The sequence below is a fragment of the Anas acuta genome, chromosome 2 (assembly GCF_963932015.1).
Source record: "Anas acuta chromosome 2, bAnaAcu1.1, whole genome shotgun sequence".
Taxonomy (NCBI): Eukaryota; Metazoa; Chordata; class Aves; order Anseriformes; family Anatidae; genus Anas; species Anas acuta.
The window spans coordinates 113,673,239-113,693,546 of record NC_088980.1 but is presented as its reverse complement, the minus strand read 5'-3'; the positions used below and the strand labels follow the sequence as shown (position 1 = coordinate 113,693,546).

General features: G+C 35.0%; 1 protein-coding gene across 1 annotated transcript in view; it reads right to left on the bottom strand.

The window, feature by feature from the left end:
- The window catches only part of CCDC178 (coiled-coil domain containing 178), a 173,297-nt gene that overhangs the window by 17,466 nt on the left and 135,523 nt on the right, over positions 1–20,308 (bottom strand). Inside the window, exon 20 of the mRNA XM_068672826.1 lies at positions 1,265–1,399. Within this exon, the coding sequence (XP_068528927.1) occupies positions 1,265–1,399 (135 nt within the window). The remainder of the gene's footprint in view (positions 1–1,264; positions 1,400–20,308) is intronic.

Below are 20,308 nucleotides of genomic sequence, written 5' to 3'. Positions count from 1 at the left end.
AACAAATACAACACAAAAACAAATCCATAAAACAAGAAAATAAAACAAATCCATAAAACATAAATCCAATAAAGTATTTCAAACATTTGTGTATAAAAAGCAAGTGTATTTTTATTGTAATTTTATTTTTTTGAATTTCCGATTTTAATATGACAATATTTGCTACATCTTATAGCAGTAGAAAATAGATGGAAAACTGGAATTTTAACATAAAAATCCTCTCTGTCTAGTGAAATTCTGAAATCTGAGCATGATGTTGGTGCAGTTTAATGGAGTTCTAGAACTCACTCAAGTTACCTTTTGCTTTAATGCATCAGGTATTAACTGGGAAGTATAATTGTATAATATTAAAATTTAATAACATTGCTTGCGCAATCATACAACAAAGCCTGAGTGTTAAAAATTACAAATCAAGGTTTATAATAACATGCTGCACTAAAGCTGCATCATCAACATAACTTCTTTTGCAAGGAATAAATCCAAAGAAATTTTTAAGTCTTTTAAAAACCCTTCATAAACGCCATCTGGTTATGGCCATTAACTATGGGAAGAGATTGAAAGGAGTAGCTTTACAGAAATGTGAATAAGACACCATCGCACAAGACAAAAAGAACAAGAACATTCAAACCATATATTATATAATAGTTATTTTTCCTAGTAAATATATATACCTGGGGAACAAGTCATAAAATGAAAAGCAATATATTTCTGGAAACCATATCTCAAATCTTATAACTCCACAACGTTGCTTCTTTACAAATAAGGGAAAGTTATCATATAACTGAGCTGGGAAGGTATGGTACTTCTAAAAACAGTCCCATGCTAAAGAAATTAAATATAAATACAATGAAAATGACAATGTTGTTTAACATGGAAATAATATTTGCACAAAACAGGACGGAATAACATTTTCTAAAACAACTGATATACTAATGTCGCTCTGTGTTTCAAATGTTTATATCCAATAATCCAATATATTTATAATAATCTTTTCAAAGGTTTATGAGAAATAAATCTAATCTTTTTTTTTCCTTTTTTTTTTTTTTTTTTTTCTTCCCCCCCCCCCTTTTTTTTTTCCCCAAACTATGCATGGTATATGTGCTAACTTACTGAATTCATCCTTCATGCAATTCCAGTTTATTAAAGAGGTTAAAAATTTATAAAACTCTGATGGGATATGGTTTTAATGCTTCATCACACTACCCATCATTTGCTTTTCAATCTAGATCAGAATGATCTTTCCTACTTCCCTGCAATCACCTACCTGCACAGCTAATATTTTCTGAGCGTTCTCCTGAGAGGCTGCCTGGATCCTCGCCAGCCCAGCCTGGCCGTAGAGCCCACGCTGGCTCAAGTACGCCGCCAGCGCCCTGCGCATCCTGCTCTGCAGCACGCACAGCTGGAAAGGGAGCCGGGGGGCGGGAGGGGGGGGACAGAGGCAAAAAAGGAGGAAGGGGGAGGGTGAAAAAAAAAAAAAAAAAAAAAATCCCAAGTCAGAGTAGGAGAGGAAATTAATGGCAGTGTTCAAGAAGAATGATGGAGGAAAATATAGAAAGCAGTCAATAGCCCATTCTGCACTGTACGGACCTGACAGGAATTTCACAGTCTCTTGATTTTTCAGCCCACTCATGTGCATTCATCAGAAACCAGTCACATCTGGCTGCCAGGATGGGGGGTTAATTTTCTCTAAATGCCTCAGCAGTTTTGTTCTAGCTGAGGCAAACTCTGTGACTGCAAAGCTGATGAGTAAAATATTTCTACTTCACCCAGTTTAACTCAAAACCGATAGCCTCGGGACATATTGAACCTTTCTTAAAAAAAAAAAAAATATATATATATATATATATATATATATCTTTTGGAGCTTTTTGAATGGCACATGAGGTCAGGACAAACTTTAAAATGCAAGTTTAAGACTTTGATGGACACAAGGGCTTCCTCTCCCTCCCCACCCCCCCCACCCCCCCACCCCCCTTTTTTTTCCCTGTGTAAAGCTTATCATAGCTTGGCAATGTGTGCTTTAGTGCATGACAAAACTAAAGAGAATTAACTTAGCCATCAACTGCTCGGGGAGAACAATAACAGGAAAGAAATTTCCAGATAGAACTTCCTATTAATCTACCTAGCTATAACCATGTGACATGAAAGCATCTAACAGCACTAAATTACACAGAATGCAGCTACTGAGAGTGACACTCCTTAAAAAAAAAGGATTGTCTAAAGATGTATAGCAAAGATATCACTTACCGTAGGAACTGTGTTTGTTACAAAGATTTATAATTGATATTATTCAAAGGAGGAATGCTTACCCGATAGGCTTTTGCTATTTGTTAACATTAATTATTGCTAGAATCTACAATTAAGACTTGTGTCAGTTTTTCTTTAATCTGCAAAAATTTGTAACTCATAAACATGGTGTAGCATGTCTCTCATTTCAGAAGAAAAATGTTTAAATATGATCTGAAAATCTAGCAACACAAAATGCTTTTGAAAGACCATGTGCTTTGGTAAATTCTGCAAACATTGCTTCATACTCTAGACCAGCTGTAATTTAGAAAATGGAAGTTTAAACTCCCTAAATTATTGCTTAGTTGAAATACATGGTTTTGTTTCATCAAGTTAATTATTTCAATAAATTTCATAGCTATTGTTAGCATGAAGCCTTCAAGAGTATCCCTGTCAACCAGATTAACACAATGGATTGTACCATTCCTTTGGAAATATTATATTTCATTAAGGTCAATGCCACAGGTCAATAATTGGATCAGTTATAAAGAAGCTTTTACATGATAAGATATGACTACTCTTTAGGAGCAAGCGCAGTGTACCAGGTGAAAAATATACTTTTTCAAAAGAATGTAGATTATAGCAATATCAGGTGAGCTATTACAGCCTAGAGAGTAATTAATGCACGTTTTCAAAATTAATGGCCTGATTTTCAGAGACACTGAGTTTCCACAAGTCCCATTAGATCCTATGGAAGCTGTGAGTACTCCACATCTTTGTAAATGAGGCTGTAAAATATTAAAACAGATTTTTGTACATATTTGTTTTGAGTCATGCCAGTGTATATTAAAAATAACATGAGGGAAGGTAGATGAACTCAATGGGAAAATATGAAAATATTGATCTGAATCACAGCCAAAACCTGAAACCAAATATGAATATGTTTTCCAATTTGTAGAAGCATTTCCAAGTGCTACTGCTCCTTTCCTCCTACTTTAAGAAATATATATATATATATTTCAAGTATTTTCAAATCTCATGTTGTTTGATACCATTCCAGAAAAAGAATGCAGGTGAGAGAGGAGCAAAACAACTTGTGATGTTTTAATAAAACAACCTAATTCAGCCCAACAGAAAAACAAATGAAGTAGAAAACTATTTTTGGATTACCAAAATTCCAAATTTTGTAAAAATATCAAACAATTGCAAGATATTTTGTTGTTCTGAGACAAATGGAAGTTGGGGGAGCATGTGAAAAGATTTGTTATTGAATGGTGAAAGGGAACAGTGGCTATCAAGTTTGAAGATTATCCAGGATTTTGTCTTGAGAGAATAAAAATACATTTGAAAGTTTCAAGGTTTGACTATTTGAAAATTGGTATCATAAGTATTGAGATGCTGACAGTTTGTAATGGCTGGTGTTCAATAGGACCTTCACTAACGTTTCTCATTTCAAAGAACCAAATAACCACTTGCAAATTACAAGTACATGATAGCTGTTGCTACTATTGAAAGTATCCTGCATCTAATGTATTTCATATTTTGAATATGTTTTATTGTGCCTAGCATAATGGAGACTAAACTCAATATTTATTAATTTTACAATATTAATTGCAACATAAATAACATTCATGCACACAATCAGAAATACATGTCTGTGTGGGAAAGTAACAGCTTGATCAAATGTTACCTGAAAGCTTTGAATAAACTCAGGGACTCTCTAACATAGGAGGGGCAATACAACTTACTTCCTGAGTCTACTTCAGACCCATAGTTAATGTAATAAAATCCTAAGTCATCCAGCTGAAGATCACTTCTAGTCCAAAATCAGCTTGTACATTTTGGAAGCTTGGCCATCGTCTCTCTGTCTCTATAGGCAATGACACTTTTCCCTTAGATTCTCTTCTCAGTCATATAATAGACTCATTAGCTTTTCCTTATCTTTTAAATTTTTATCACAATTCTAAGTAGAGACAAGAAATCACTGCATGCATGATTTGCATATATGACATTACTGCTAATTCTTCATCTTTTGTTGCTTTGTTTCACTATAAGAGAAACACGATGTTTCCTGGGTATTTTTAACACATTAAACAAAATGCTGACAGAGAAGGTAACAATATCTTTAATGTGGAAGGCATAGAAACATGCAGAGTAGCCAAATATTTGTATGACAGCCTCCTTGTTTTTGATGTTTATTTGTCTATAGGAACAGGACTGAAGGAAAAACAAACAAACAAACAAAAAAAAAACAAACAAAAAGACAAGAGAGCTTCAGATTTGGGTTATTCAAAAGGAGATGATTTTTGTTTTTGTTAGTTTTGTACCTCCCACAGCTGGGGCTGATACAGGTCTATTGTTAGACCCCACAAAATAATCTTCTGTTAAAGCGACTGTGTTTCTGCGATCATCAAAACTAAGTTAATTCAGCAAGGAGAAGCAATCACTTTCAAAGAGCTTCTTCTTTTGGATGGGAGGGAACAATTTTTGCAGCAAGTGACTTCTCACAGTCCTCACCCTACCAATGAAGAGATGTTGAGCCAGCAGCTGGAGATGTACCTTTGTGAGCTGCTGGGGAGAACAAACATTACTGTCAAGGAATTGCCTCACCGTTCTGCTGCTTTGGGGCTTTACTGCTATTCTTTACTCATGTTGTGTTTTGCCTCCATGCTTTGCAGAGTGGAATGTATGGCTCTATATTTATTTAATTCCTCATTTGCATGTGGTACTTATCAATAACAATGTAGATTTCAAAAAAGGAGATGTGAACTAGCTGCCATAGCTATTTTACTAGACAGAAAGCTTAGACTATGATTTGGGGGTACACCAAACTTGTGGCCTTATTCTGTTCACACCTTTATCATTATTTTTTCTTTTTTGTTATGATAAGTCCAGATACTTCAGTAAATTCATGCATGGTTTGCTATAATATGAGATTGAAATTAAGCTACTATTTTAATCTGAAATTTCTCATTTGAGGGATCAAACTGGGACCAAAATCACGTAACACATGAAGCTGAGGCCTATTCAAGCCTAACACATTACTCCAGTAGTATTGTTTCTAGGTCCTCATTAATTAAAGCTATGATAATATTTAGATTCTCTATACAGAAAACATAAACTGTGGTATGTGCCATGCCTCTGTTCACATTCTAGCTGGCATGGCCAATGACAGCAAAGAAGACGATGTGGGCATCAAGCATTAATTCTTGGTCACTAGTTAAGACACTAGAAGGCTTTTACTCCAGTTAGTAGCATATAAAAAACCCCACATCATCAAGCATAGGCTGTGATTATTACAGATGGGAGCAACCCTGGGCTTGCACGGATATACTTTCATGTACTACAAGAGCACCTTCATTTTGCTGTAGTGTCAGACCAGTACCAGAAAAACTTGGCCCCTGAGTTTGGGCAAGTTATTTTAAACAAAGAGATGTTTGCCAGTACATTATCAACATTAAAGAAAAAGAATAGAAAACTCTGTATAGATAAAAAACAATTGTATTGCATTTCGACCAGAATATTTTCTAATTTCATTGGTTGGCCATTCACAAGGACACAAAATTTTTGCCTGCTTATCTTTCATTGCACAGTCTAGTTGTGTTGGACTAGACCAATGTAGATTATAGACATATTTGACAATGGACACAAAACTAGGGGTGTTTACTTGGTTAAACATCAAATGGCATCTGGCACCACTAAGAATACAAAAGGAACAACACATGGAACTCAGTCATGATGTTTTTCGAGTGGTCAACAACACAGTACTAGGTCTGTTTCTGTTGCCAGTTCTAGCCAGGGACTACACACTAACATCATACTTGGTTATGATTACAAACCTAATCCTCCTCACAGATGTTTTTAATTAGTAAGATTCAACTAATCTGAATATAACTGTTCCTGTTTTACACATGAGAATATAAAGAGAGAATCAGACCCTCTATGAGTAACATTTCATTTTCCAAACTTATAATTATTCATGTTGTGTATTCTACATTCAGAATACAGACTTGCATCTAAGACATTTGATCTAATAAAACCTCAAGATTGTGAATCACATAAAATATAGTAAACATTACAATAGATCTAAAATGAGATATATTATTATATGCAGGACTAGTATGCTTCTTATCTCAAAAGAAGATTCTCTTTTAATTCTGCCAAACTTTAAACATTTGATCAAAAAATGTGCATGGCAGGTGTTTGCCCCAGGCTGAATTTGTTTGGATAGCCCAAGCAGTTTGCTTTTTCTGTGAGTTTTTTTAGGCAAAATACATTACTCCTGTTAAAAAAAATGTACTGATGTCTGCTTTTCTAGATACAGTGTTCAAAGGTGACTGAAATATCACAGGAGGTGACATTTTTGTATATGATAACTTCATAAAAAGCATCTGGTGAAAATTATATGCCTTTTGAAAACTTCTGATTGCAGATAACCACTAGGAAATTTTTCATTTTAATCAGCTAAAACTTTTAAAAACATTGTCCCACTCTAAGCATTCTTGAGCCTCTCCCTGCTCCTAGACTTGACTAGACTGTTAATGTATCAACCTTTCCCAGCAAGTGAGAATGCTTATCTCTGTATAATTTTACCCTGTATATAAACCATCTTCACAAAGTAATTTGTTATACATTATTTCAAGAATACAACACTGAAACTTAATTTTTGCTATAATCGCTGTTATTTCATCACACGATGAGATTTGTCACTAACAATGTGCCTATCTCTGTATCAGCATAAATATACTTTTGGTGCTCACCGAACATGGAGGAAAAAAAGTAATTCTGAAAACTGGAAGGTATGTTTGGATCAAACTGAAATCTCGGTTAAGGATGCCCACATATGATTAAGAAATTGATCTTGTTAATCAAAATTCCTGTAATTCTAAAAACATAAGCCTAATTTAGGCTTTACAGAGCTACGCTAAGATACAGTAACAGGAGATCTAATAAAAACACAAAAACCTAGAGCATTAACATGGAATATTGATTGACAGTACAATAATATTGAAGATAACATTAAGATTGAAGAGACTTTGAGATACAGCTGCTCCAAATAAAGGTTTGTTCCAGACTGAAAACAATCTAAGGAATTACATATTGAGACATTTTAAAGAACTAGCATTTGCAGACACAGGAGGTAAGTCATAGCTAATTGTCAAGTGACTAAAAGCATTTGTGAATATTAAAATGAAGAAGAAATGGACTAAGCAACAGCAAGAATAGAAAAATATACATAGCTGAGGCAGATGAGAGAAACAGATGGGCAGAGCATTTCCAAGAAGTCTCACTAGACTCAGCCCCCTTCAATACCATATTTTGATGAAATATTATGAACCTAAACCATTTAACATTAACAATAACCAATTGAGATGTCAGCCATACACACAGAAATACAGAAGCTAAAAAATATCAAGACAGACAGCAATGGTCTTGTCACCAAGAAACGGAGCACTAGATGCCACCACTTAAATGAAACTCACTCAGAGAAAAAGATCCCTCCCCATCCTCCTGCAAGAGAAATCTTTTTTTGTGAGGGTGTAACACCCCACAGGAGGTAGGATGAAGCTGGACAGAAATCTCAGTGAACAATAGTCTGGATTCAGCTGAGGTAAACACGAATGAACTACAGATATTCATAGTAAGGACCATCATAAAATAATACATTAAATGCAGCACATCATCAATTCTCAAAAACCTGTTGAAGGTTTATATACACCTGAAATCATATACTATGAATGTGGTTGGTGCTGTGAAGAAGGCAGAGAAAGATGGAAGACAAAGTGCACTATAATGAGCAAGGCACCTGAATGTAACTCTGCAGAAATGTATTATTTTTATCTTTGCCACACTGTACCCTTGACATGTTAACCAAATCATTTAACAACTTTTTTTTTTTTTTTTCCCCCCCCAGGGATAATTGGGAGTTTTGTGCTTTCTCTTTTTTTTTTTTTTTTTTTTTTTTTTTGTGTGTGTGTGTGTGTGTGTGTGGAGGGGGTTATCCATATTAAGTCTTTAATTTCCAGACTTGATTAGCAATTAGCAATGACAGATTCACCTGAAGACAGGAGGAAGACTTGAAATCACAGTGTACCATGAAGGTATATTTCTGACAATACTGGACTGGGGCTAGATCTGCAAAAGGCTTTAGGTATCTCATTGCTATGTTTGGCAGGTAAAACCATAGTTATCTATGTATTTGACAGTACAGGATGCTAAGAGTATTTCATTAAATTCTTCTATTAAAACACAACTCTGGTTTAAATTCAGAGAATATAAGTCTTTTGACACTACTCTTGACTGACGATATAAGTGATACAGATTCTGGGTTCAAAATAATATTATTTCATAATTCTGCAGTAGTCCCTCATAACATGAGACATAAGGTTATTACAAAATGTAGCAAGCCAAAATGAAACTAACAGAAGTATTAACTACTAGTCACTGCTATCACATCACTACAATTTTTAGATCTAAGCAAATTACCATTACATTTCAAACAAAGAATAATATGTCACTTCTAAATCTACAATCTATTTTCAAATGATGCTAATCTTATATCAGAGGACCCAATGTGTGTGTCATATTAATTCAATAGTGCAATGTGAATGCTAAACTCTATGTAAATGACATAAGCCTTATCAGTTCCATTCATTGTTACAACTCAAACAATGGCAATTACAACAACTCTACAGATTTTGGCGCTGTAAGACTGGCAGATTTATTAACAAAATCCAGTTAATATTTATCTTTTCATACTGTTCAACTACCAAGTTACACCTGTACAATATACAAAGCTCCTAGGTAATGAGATATTTCTTTATTGTCAAATCTGCTCTACAGACTGCTGGTAAAGATTACATAGCTCATTTAAATAAAGCTCTTTTGTCAACAGACTGAATATACTTTAAAAATGAGGGAAAGCCTCATGAAAAAAAACAAACCTCAGCTGATATGCAAGTGTACATGAAAAGATGCACTTGTGTTTTGACCTTATTCCAGTAGTGAATGCTTTGGCAAGCAGATTAGCAATGTGAAATTATGAAAGGGAAAGAAGGAAGGAAAGAAGGAAGGAAGGAAGGAAGGAATGAAGGAAGGAAGGAAGGAAGGAAGGAAGGAAGGAAGGAAGGAAGGAAGGAAGGAAGGAAGGAAGGAAAGAGAGAGAGAGAGAGAGAGAGAGAGAGAGAGAAAGAAAGAAAGAAAGAAAGAAAGAAAGAAAGAAAGAAAGAAAGAAAGAAAGAAAGAAAGAAAGAAAGAAAGAAAGACAGAAAGAAGGGAAGGAGGGAGGGAGGGAGGGATATACATAACTGTCTTTCAAGATTGACTGAAAAACAAACAAAAGGCCAAAAAATCAGAGTACAATCTTATACTAAAAATGTCGTTAAAGTGAAAAGAAAGAAAAAAAATAAACTTGAGGAAAGAAATTAAAGACTAACATTATGACTTTAAACTTCTGTTAGGAAAAAAAAAAAAAAAAAAAAAGGAAAAGAGACACTCCTTTATAAGATCAGGACATCTTTCTGCTTATTGTGGCTACTATAAGCATTTTTAATACTAGTCTGAAAATGAAAAGTGTGCTTTCTGTATTAGGCTCCTCAAAATGTAGTCTACAGCTTGATAGTGAGTAGATATAGAATATATTTGATGTTATTCTTTCCTCAAAGATTTTTATACTGGCCAATTTCTACTGCTATACAAGGGAAATATTGTCTGTACTTATCCAGACATTTCTCTATATATCATTTAGTAACACGGATAATCAAATATTGCTACTTCATCCTCAAGAGCCTGAAACAATGAATGTAAACATTGTGATAATGTGTAAATAATTTACTTTGTCCCAAATCAAAGGCTTTATTATTATTATCATTATTAAATAATTTTACCTCCAAAGCTCTCATCTACAGTTCATGATTTTCCCAACTTGTATTTGTTATTTATTCAAGGCCATTAAAGGAATGTGTCAGACAGCACAAGCTGAAATGTCAAAACCCTACAAGTAAACAAGATCACTCCAAGGAAGTTCTTGACCTTGCCATTAATTTCTCCTGTTAAAGCAGCCATAATCTCTAATCATTCCTTTTAGAGATTCTACTGCTTACTCTGAAGAGAAAAAAATGCACAATATAATAATACCATATCTCATCCTCTGTCCCCTCCTAAAGGATTTCTGGAGTATAATTGTTAACAACTTCTTCAAAAAGTAAATTAGTACACTTCTGGCATTCAGTGTTGTAGAGAGTGTTTTTTCATGAGCTTGTAATCTTAAAAATAAAACTAATAAACTACCTGATTAATGTGAATGTTACACTACTTTCCCAAATAATTTAATAGTGAGCTTCATCTTTGTGAAAGGTGAATTCTTGACTTCTTTCCTACATTAAAATACACTAAGATTAATTATCAAAATGTACTTAAATTGTAGATCTAGCAAAATATAGAGACAGCATCCTGCCTCTCTTGAAAAATTAACATAAAATATTATGACGATAAGCATTTATATTAAGCTGTATTTTCTGCTTCATATTAAGTATGTCCTGATCATTGCAAAACAGTAAAATGAAATTTAAATGAGCTTTTTTTTTTCTAGATGACATATACATTTATCAGTTATCCTATCCATGAGAACACAAGAATCACATATCAACAACATCTTGATTTTTGGCCAAAAGCTGGTCTATTGTGACTAGGTATTACTGTCACTGTGTTTGTATTTCTAGGCTTTGGCCCCCGACAGTGATATCATCAGACCTGCCAGTCACTAGCCCATTCCTAGATCCAGTCTCTGTGCAGCGTGACCATGTTCCAGAATAGTCCAGGTCATACAATGGGTGCCTCAGCAGTCACATGCTCTTGGCTACTTGGCTGAATGACCACCATCATCCCTTGATGGACAACTTGACTTCCAGTTAACTGTTTCAGGAATGACATGGCCTTCAGCTGAGCAAAGACAGACTTTGCAAAGGAATCTCCTGCTTGGGTTTGCATAATAAACCACCCCACCAGCATCGGCAACCCAGGGACTGGTTATTCTGCAGGGCCAATGTGAGTATTGAGAGGTAAGTGTGCTTCCTGGAAGGCAATGAATCAATCAGAAGAACAGCTGGCCAATTAAGATGTGCATAACTTCTTGCCAGATGTTACCTCAGTGCTGATGGCTGACTGCATCTTAGAGATGCACATTGTTTCTCAATCCCTGGGGCTACTTTCATATCGTTAAATAAACAGAGCTAGGAACCATTCTCTGGTGGTAAGGCGAAGTGGAACAGTCTGGCTTTGTCCACACTACACAGCCCACTACCACTTCTTAGCCCTATGTGATAGCCTCCCTGCCCTAAAACAGTAGTAGCATGACGGGTTACCTGCTGAATGTCTGAATGAATGTGAAGGCTGTGTTTCAGCCTATAAAGATGAAACAGAAATATATGCTACATACTATTGGCTGTGGCCAAGCCTCTTGAGATAGTGGTGAGATACTGTGTGGTGCTGAGGGAAATAAAGCTGGTGCTGTCCCATCCATGACCCCTGCTTGGAGCAATTGCTGGTGTGTTATTCGTTGAGTTGTGTTAGGCTTTCTCTCAGAAAGTGCTAGCTAACACAAACGAAAACAGAATAGGGCACTATAAATAACCAGTATGGAGGACTATGGAATAGATCATGCCAGGTCCTTAACCCTCTTTTATTTTCCAGGTTAGATGTAGCCTTCATGGCCAAACAGTATCCTGAGTTTCCTGTTGAAAAGTGTCTTGTAAAGAATCAGATATATACTTGCTTTTCATAAGCAATAAGAGATTAATTCATAAATGATAAGGATTTGAGAGCAGGATGGGATTAAGAAGAGAACATGAAGGTTGGAGAGGGTCCAACTACGCTAAAGCAAAAAAAAAAAAACAAAAACAAAAAAACACCCACACATACCCTGAGGGTGATAAAATTAAGTCTTCAATTAAGTTACCAACCAACTTGTTTTGACATCCTTAGTCTAACCAAACACCCTTTTCTTCTTATCTAGCACCAGACATTTCATAAATTTTATGAAAAATTCTTTGACCTACTCATCCTTTTCATGACTATGACTCTAGCTCTGAATTATGTCTTTATCCCAACAACTGATTTCTTGGCACAGGGGTCAACATAATATGACAGAATGGCCTTTCTTGCTAAGTATAAGAATCTTCTGAGGTTTACAGAGTCATATTCCCATACCCATCACACCTACACATCAGCATTTTTGTACAGTCATTCATCCTGTATGATTCTTGGTAGCATTCTCTCTGAGACTTCTAACAAGTTATTTCATTCTCAAATCTGAGAACAGAGCACCCAGATAGGCAGTACTTGTTAGAATTTGACTGTATTTTCACACATCATTGTTGATGCCTTCAGTCAGGATGGACCTTGCATTGGATAATTATTATGGGGAAGACAGAAATTAAAATGGTGTTCATAGAGCAAAATGGAGCTTACAGCCAGTTAGAGGCTTAGCTTTAGTCTGTCATAATATGTACTGTATTAACTAGTCGTGAAAGTAATTGGAATAAACAATTGCAGACATTGTCTGAACCCTTTGTCCTCAGGAGGGCTTAGACATTCAGCCATGTTTTTGTGGAAAACAGTGTGAGCAAATAAAAAGGGCGCAGTGAAGTCACATACTGGCAGCAATCAGTCACTCAGCAAGTTCTGTAAGTCTCAAAGTACAAGAGATACTAAGAGTGCTATGCAGACTCAGATAGTACGATGTAGATTAGGTTAAAATGCAAAGGAGAAGCTTAAATGATATTAAAAAAGCACTGATTCATTGCACTTCTTCCTGTCTCAGAAGAAGAAAGACAAAGGAGGGAAAGAGAGAAGAAGATGATGAAGAACAAGGACAAGGACAAAAAAAAGCATGTGTCTGAGAAGGCAAGAATTAGAATTCTCCACCCTAGCAGTACATCCCTATTTCCTTATGTAATATTCCCATTCAACATTTCATAGACAAAAATAAGGAAGTAATGCCGCTGAAAAAAAAAAAACACACCCAGGTAGTATATATGAGTAAACAACAAACAAATAAAACAATTCTTCACCTCTTTTGTTCTTCCTGTCCTTCTATTCTCTACAGTGAATTCAAATTTAGAGAGCTCAGTCAGTAGACAGAAGTCTGCTATTGTGTTTACAGTCTGAATCTCAAAGTGTAGATTGTATTTCTTCAGGTGTGCATGTGGACTGTGAATAGAGAAGACTGTTCTAAGTGCTAGCAGGATAAATTAAATCTGTGAATACAAACAAACAATGTTTTTTCTTCAACAACACTGGTGCAGATAACAGAACAGGTTCAAATGGGCACGGACCATGGAGAACATCGAGTGGTGTGGCACACAAGACAGCTTAAAATGATATACTATACTGTTAACTTGCACTGGGTCAATTGCAACAGTGTAGGTTTCAACAGTGCTGTTTTATACCCAAGTAGAGACTAATTTGTGCAATTTTGGATTTCATTGTTTTGCCTTTATTTAGTCACTTAATTACTTAAAATATTCTTTAGCAATTCTCTGTGCTTCTAGTTCCAAAGTTTTAGTCAAGCTTAATTCTGCTATTTCTGTGTATACGTCATATTTAACTTACTTTTCCTTCTCAACAGCACCCAGAGATTGGCAGTGATCTATTAGGTTGTAATGCTATTTTAAATTACTTACTGCATTTCATAATGAATTATAAATCAGCACTTTATGTAGCAACAAGTTAACAGGTAAAGTCTCTTCTAAAAACTGTAATCATAGGATCATGTTCTGCATATCAATAAAAAATTAATGTAAAAGCTAAATAACTTTTCATGTCATGATACACTGGGAAGTTCCCAGCTACTTCATCATCTGTAAAGGAAAATAATAATTACCTGTGGGCATTCCCATTTTCTGGAAGTAGCAATTGTAAGATTCAAGTCTGAAATATCCAAAGCTGAATTTTGAATTTTGCAACATCCTTCCAGGAAAAGTATCAATAAGTTCTGCAGATTAAAACACTCCAGTAAAAACACCCAAACAGGACAATCCCATTTTCAGTTTATGACACAAATCAAAACTCAAAAGCAACAATAGTAGTGCAATTAACTACAGTAGTGAAGCAACTAAGATCAAATTTGCTAAGCATCTTTAAAGGCTCCTAGGATTTGTCAGTTTTACTTTGCAGCAAGGAAACTGGAAGTCCTAAGAGGCCAGACTCTAGCCGAGATAGATCCAAGCCTCATCCCTTAGCACCACAACAGGGAGTCTATTAACACTGACAAGGCTGACTGCCTTGGAATTGCAGTCTCTTAAAACACTAACTTTCTTGGCCCCAGTGGCACAAGGCCTCAGGACCCATGCCCCAGATTTAGGGAATCACCTCAGGACCTCCAGGTTTCAAGTGTCTGACATTTGTGTAAGCTACCAGAATCACCATGGCGAAATAGGATCTGAGTCCCTGTTGCTGGGGACCACAAAGACAGGCTACCTCATTAATGTTGTTGGAAGATTTTCATTTGTTACAATCACTTGTGTGTTTCTGAAGCAACAACAACAACAATTATGCAGATCTAAAAATAATTTGATCAAAAAGGCGTTATATATACCAATTGTAGCATCTAGTACCCGGGTATTATATTTATGAAGAAAATTTGTTGCATAGGAAACATCAAAATAAAAAGATTAGACAAAAATTTTGAACACTGCTTCCAAAGATGTACATATTTAATGGAATCCACCTTAAAATTTGTGTCTATGTTCACTTTTCTTCTTAGCAAGGATTATAAATGTAGTCATCTTTTCCTAACTCTTGAAAATTCTCCAGAACTGATGAAAATTCAAGCATGTATGAAAACAAGGAAGTCATTACTACCATATAAGCTTGAGATTGATTTTCACTATGTTTGTCAAGAACTTTGAGCTTCTTTCAAATGCAGTCTGTATAAACAGTTTGAAGCAGTATTTTTCCTAGATAGAAGAGATGACAGTGGTAATATACAGGACAGAAAACACTTCTCTGTTTAAACAATTTTAATGAGGTAGTACTTAAACCATTAATGAGTTGAGTAAGTGACTTTGATAACCACGAGTTAGTTAACAGGTCCCACCTATCTTGATTTCCAAGTTTCTTAACAGTAACAATTACACAAATAGATTCAGTATTATGTTCCTGATTGCCAGATAAATGAAAGATGCAAAAAGGAATCTAGTTAATGCCTTTATAATCACACACAATTACCTTAAAAGGATAATAAAAAGGAAAGATAAATGTTCAGAAGTTAGGAAATAGCAGACCTACAGCTACTTTTTCAATGTTAATTTAAGACCCTATGTAATATGACATTTATGTTTCATAGCTTTTTTTCCTGTCATTTTTAAAGCAACGAGTGGACTCTGCAAACAGACGAACAAATACTCAAGAGAGTATTTATGCTAGAGAATATTACTGCAGATTATAATGATATTTCATGTAAGATAGAGCTAAAAGGGGTGAGTTTCATAAATTTTATTGAGAGCAAATGACAGCTGAGATTTAGAAACCTTTAGTTCCTTCTTAGCCTCTGGAAGGAGATTGGCCTTAACAGACAAAGGTTCTTCCATTTCTCCATAGACTGACTAATTTACTGGAAAACTTCAGTATCTTCCCAGTCTACTCTTCCTGTATCCATGTCTTGACACTTCCCACAAATTGTCTTCACACTTCCCATAAACATTTAATCCAATTCTAGGAAGTTGTAATTACACATTCCCTGTATTCCTAAAGGACAGTAAAGTCTATATCTTAAGTAGCCTGAGACTGAATTAATAGCAGACTAAGGGGAGTTTTTGCCATTCTAGAAGCATGTTTCAACATTGCAAAATAAAGAAGGACTATAGAGCAAGCTCTGCCACTGGACACCTGATCATCAACAGTTAGTTCACTCTGGTTTTATTTCATATTTTCCCATGTGATGTATTTCAGACAAAGCCAGCACATAATTACTCTAGGAACTTCTCCCAGAAGGCTTTATATCCTCTGATACCCTACATGTTATCATGCCACATCTCACGGGATGTTATACATAAATTCACTTAAATACTGTTAAACAAACAAACAAACAAAACAAACAACAACAAAAACCCAAACAAACAAAGAATACTATCCAACCAAAAAAAAAAAAAAACACAAAACAAACAAACAAACACACCACAAACACTACTCAGGTGCATTAATGTGATTTCAGACAAATGACACAGAAAAACAGTAGCACATAGTATTAACCACCAGTTAGGCCCACAAGGTCCCAGATGAGTGGCACAAAATCAGACTTATGTAGGCTTGAGCTCAGGGAACATTCATTGGTTTCCTCTTTTTTTTATTATTATTTTTTTTTTATAATATGTCAAAAGTGTCAGAAAAGCAACGCTTTCAATCCTCCATGCAATGACAATGGTGAAAAATTGAAAGTACAAAGAGTTTCCCTTCTACTTTTCAGGACACATGTTCAGCTTCTAACAGCAACAGTAACAATAGTTACAGCTCATCTTAATCAGAAGTCCCTTTAAAGAGGACCTTTTCTTTATACATTTTTTTTTCATGAGAAAAAGGGAATGGGAGATGCTACATATAATAAAACTTTACTTTCTAGAGTACATTTTGAACATTTTCCTCAAAAATTTTTTTTCTTCTTTGATAGTATGCTAAAATGTTTTTAACAGTGATTGCTTGCTACATAGCTAAACTGGCCATATTAAAAAAAAAATAAAAATACTCTGAATATATTCTGAACCTCAAAGTTTCTTTTACTGCCTGCTGTGATATGTCTTTATACATCTTTACTTCTGAAAAAAAAATACAAACAACAACAACAACAACAAAAACAACCAAAAAAAAAAAAAAAAAAAAAACAGCAAAATTAACACAACACAGCCCTCAAAGATGCTTGCTTTACAGAGATCTTGTCAAGGTCTTCCCTGATACATTTGGTTAGTCCCTGCCCATATGTATTTGCTTCATCCTGAACAACCCTATGACATCTTCACATTGGCTTCATCTTTGGCACACTCTTACTTCTGTGTTTGGCATCACAAGGGGACAGAGGCAAGGTTTATGAGTGTGGGAGAAAAAGAATAGATTTTTTGCTAAAAACTGAACATGAGTAAGTATATTGATAACCTTCCCATGACAGTCTATATGGTCTGTTAGCCAGCTGATGCAATGGCAGGTACAATCAGCACACTGAGAAAAGATCCTAAGCACTGTACATGCACCTTGCTTTCTTTTGGATGCACAAACAAGGAGGGGAACACATTGCGCTTCAAAAGCTTCCCACTTCAGAAGATCAGGAGAGCAGGACCACAGGGCACACAGCAGGCACACCTACCTTTTAGTGCAGACACAGCTATTGTATCCTAGATAATAAAATTGGTAAGTCTGTTTCAAGCTAAAGACTAGGTTGACTAGCATACCAACTGATTTTCACTCTAATGCAAAATAGCTGCTTATATGGATGCTCTACATTATTCTAGAAATTGGAAAAGCTGTAGAGTGTATTGATAAATTTAGTCCTACAAGCTTAATTTATTAAATAAAACAACAACAAACACATGAAAACAGACTGAGATCACTTTTCTTTAAATATTTCATTCAGAAGTCATAAAGGCCTCTTAACCCTGATCCTTTCCGAGGTGCATAATATAGAATAAAATATTACTTTTTTTTTTTCTATTACTTGAAGAGTATGCATAAAATAAAATCCCGTAAGTCCAAATCAGGAAGAAAAACACAAATTTGCTGACAAAACTAGCACATCTAAAGCAACCATTTCAGTACAAATACAAAGCTCTAATCTTGTACAGAGGCTAGATAACAGAAAATTACAGAAGTCAGCTATTGTGCTACAGGTAGCAAATAATGCAAACATTTTAAATATATGTTGAAAATCCATATAAGTACAGAGCTTTGAATTTGATCCACAGTCTAGCAAAATAACTTTTGGCAGCTACACACTAACTAAAAGGCTGACAACTGAAAAGCTGCATGCTGTAGCACATTGAAAGATTTGTAATACAGAGCTTACTGAAACACAGCCACTAAGAATGTAGAAAAATGAGTTTATTATATCATATAATCTGATAAGTATTTACTGTATAGTTCAAGACTGAATCTTAATAAGGTTTAAGGACTTTCCTAGTTCACTTCCCCCAAAGAGTGTATGTTTGGCCAGTTTTTTTTTTTTTTTTTTTTTTTTTTTTTTTAACTGCAGGATGGCTTTAGGCAAAACAAAACAAAGAAATGAACAAAAAAAGCATACATTTTCTCCCCAAAACTGAAATGGCAAAAAAGCAGAGGTGTTAAAATACCTAAAATAAGTAAAAAGATGGGGGGGGGATTGTATGGTGATTTTAAGTTTGGATAATCATAACATTGTAAATACAATTAGTGATAGCGAACGCTTGTTTATAGTACTATTACTTCTACTAATTTATCATACTGTATGTAGGAAATGAAACAATTGCATTTGCATGCCTACAGCTCAAGTCTGTTTTATTTTCCACGGATCATCTATGTATCTAGACAGGTGTGTTGGCTTCAGGCTATTTTTAACTGCAAAACATCTGAAATCACAACTGTGAACTGGTTCTGCAGGTGAAAATATTCCTGACAGAGTATTTACGTTCAAACTGAAAAGTCATCTGCTACTTAAAAAAAAGTATATTAATGATTAACCATGACCATGGTTTTCAGAGTTGGCTTCCTGGCTGGGACCCATATTTCTAATTCTGTCTTTCAAAAGGACTGAGTTTTTCCAGTAAATATTGGGCTATTATTATCTAGGTGCTTAAATAAAACCTTTAGATACTGAGGATGAGGCATGGGAGTTTGAAAGCCTGCCCAACATCTAAATTAAATAGTATTGTGCCACAAACTGGTATGAATAGGAACTGCAAGATCTCAGAATGAAGACTGCAGCCACACCATCTGTCCACTCTGGGGCTTCAGAGACTCAAAAAGCTTAGCTTGAAAAATCCTAACAGCTCATACACCTGTTAAGAAAATACTGCTTGAAGGAGAACATGGAGCTCTTATGTGCACCACAATGAACTTCAATTCAGTATAAGTTTCTTGTCTGTCAAGATTTTTAACTATTCCTTTTCATAGCTTCAGGAAAAAAAATAAAAATCTGATGGGTTGCTGATCAGAACTGTTATTCTGATGGTGAAATCCCAAAGGGAAACATATTTCAGATATGAAGTATTCCCTCCAGAGTCCCTGGCAGTCACTGAAAGAAGAACTTCTTGATGTATAAAGACAGTGTCACCATTGTCAGAGAATACTACAGCAGGAAATGAACCACAAAATAAAAGCAATGTCTCTCTTCCTAGGAATCAAAATAGTTTTTTTTTTTTTTTTCACCTAAAAACATTTTGGAAAATGAAATCCTGATGGAACCTTGCAAACATTATGAGAAAAAAAAAACACTCATCTAGTTTGTTTTTTGTTTTGTTTTGTTTTTTTAACGTGCATATACTTACACAATTAGACTAATAATTTATAGAAAGCTTGAATGTACACAACACATAGAAAAGGTCTCCATCAAGAAATCAAAATATATTTTTATAGAAGGTGGAATAATGTACAGTTCACAGCCAACTTAACTTTTCCAACAAATGGAGCCATAAATGCAATTTTCTGTCCTTTGCTCTGAAGAATTAATTTTAAGGTATTCATATTTTTCTTCAAGTACATCTTAAGTCTCAATTAAACCACAAAAAGCTACAATAAAGTAACATTAAGAACCAACTTAAACCCATCATAGTAAGGAAATTCAGACTTAAGCTAAAAATTTCATCTCACTCCTCATCTTTAAATCACTCTGTTGTGGTTAGGAATTGTGTGGCTTGGAGAAGTGTGTGATCTTTCATACCACGCAGCACATATGTTCCAGTGCTTAGGTTAAGGGAAAGTCAGAATTTTTAGCCTTAACTCTGAATTTCTTTACCTTTGAAGGCTTAACTCAAGCATCTATAATTACTTTAACATGAGCTTTTTATGCACACACACATATATATATATTTCACTCTGGACTAGAAAGTGGAAATTGTAAAGCTCC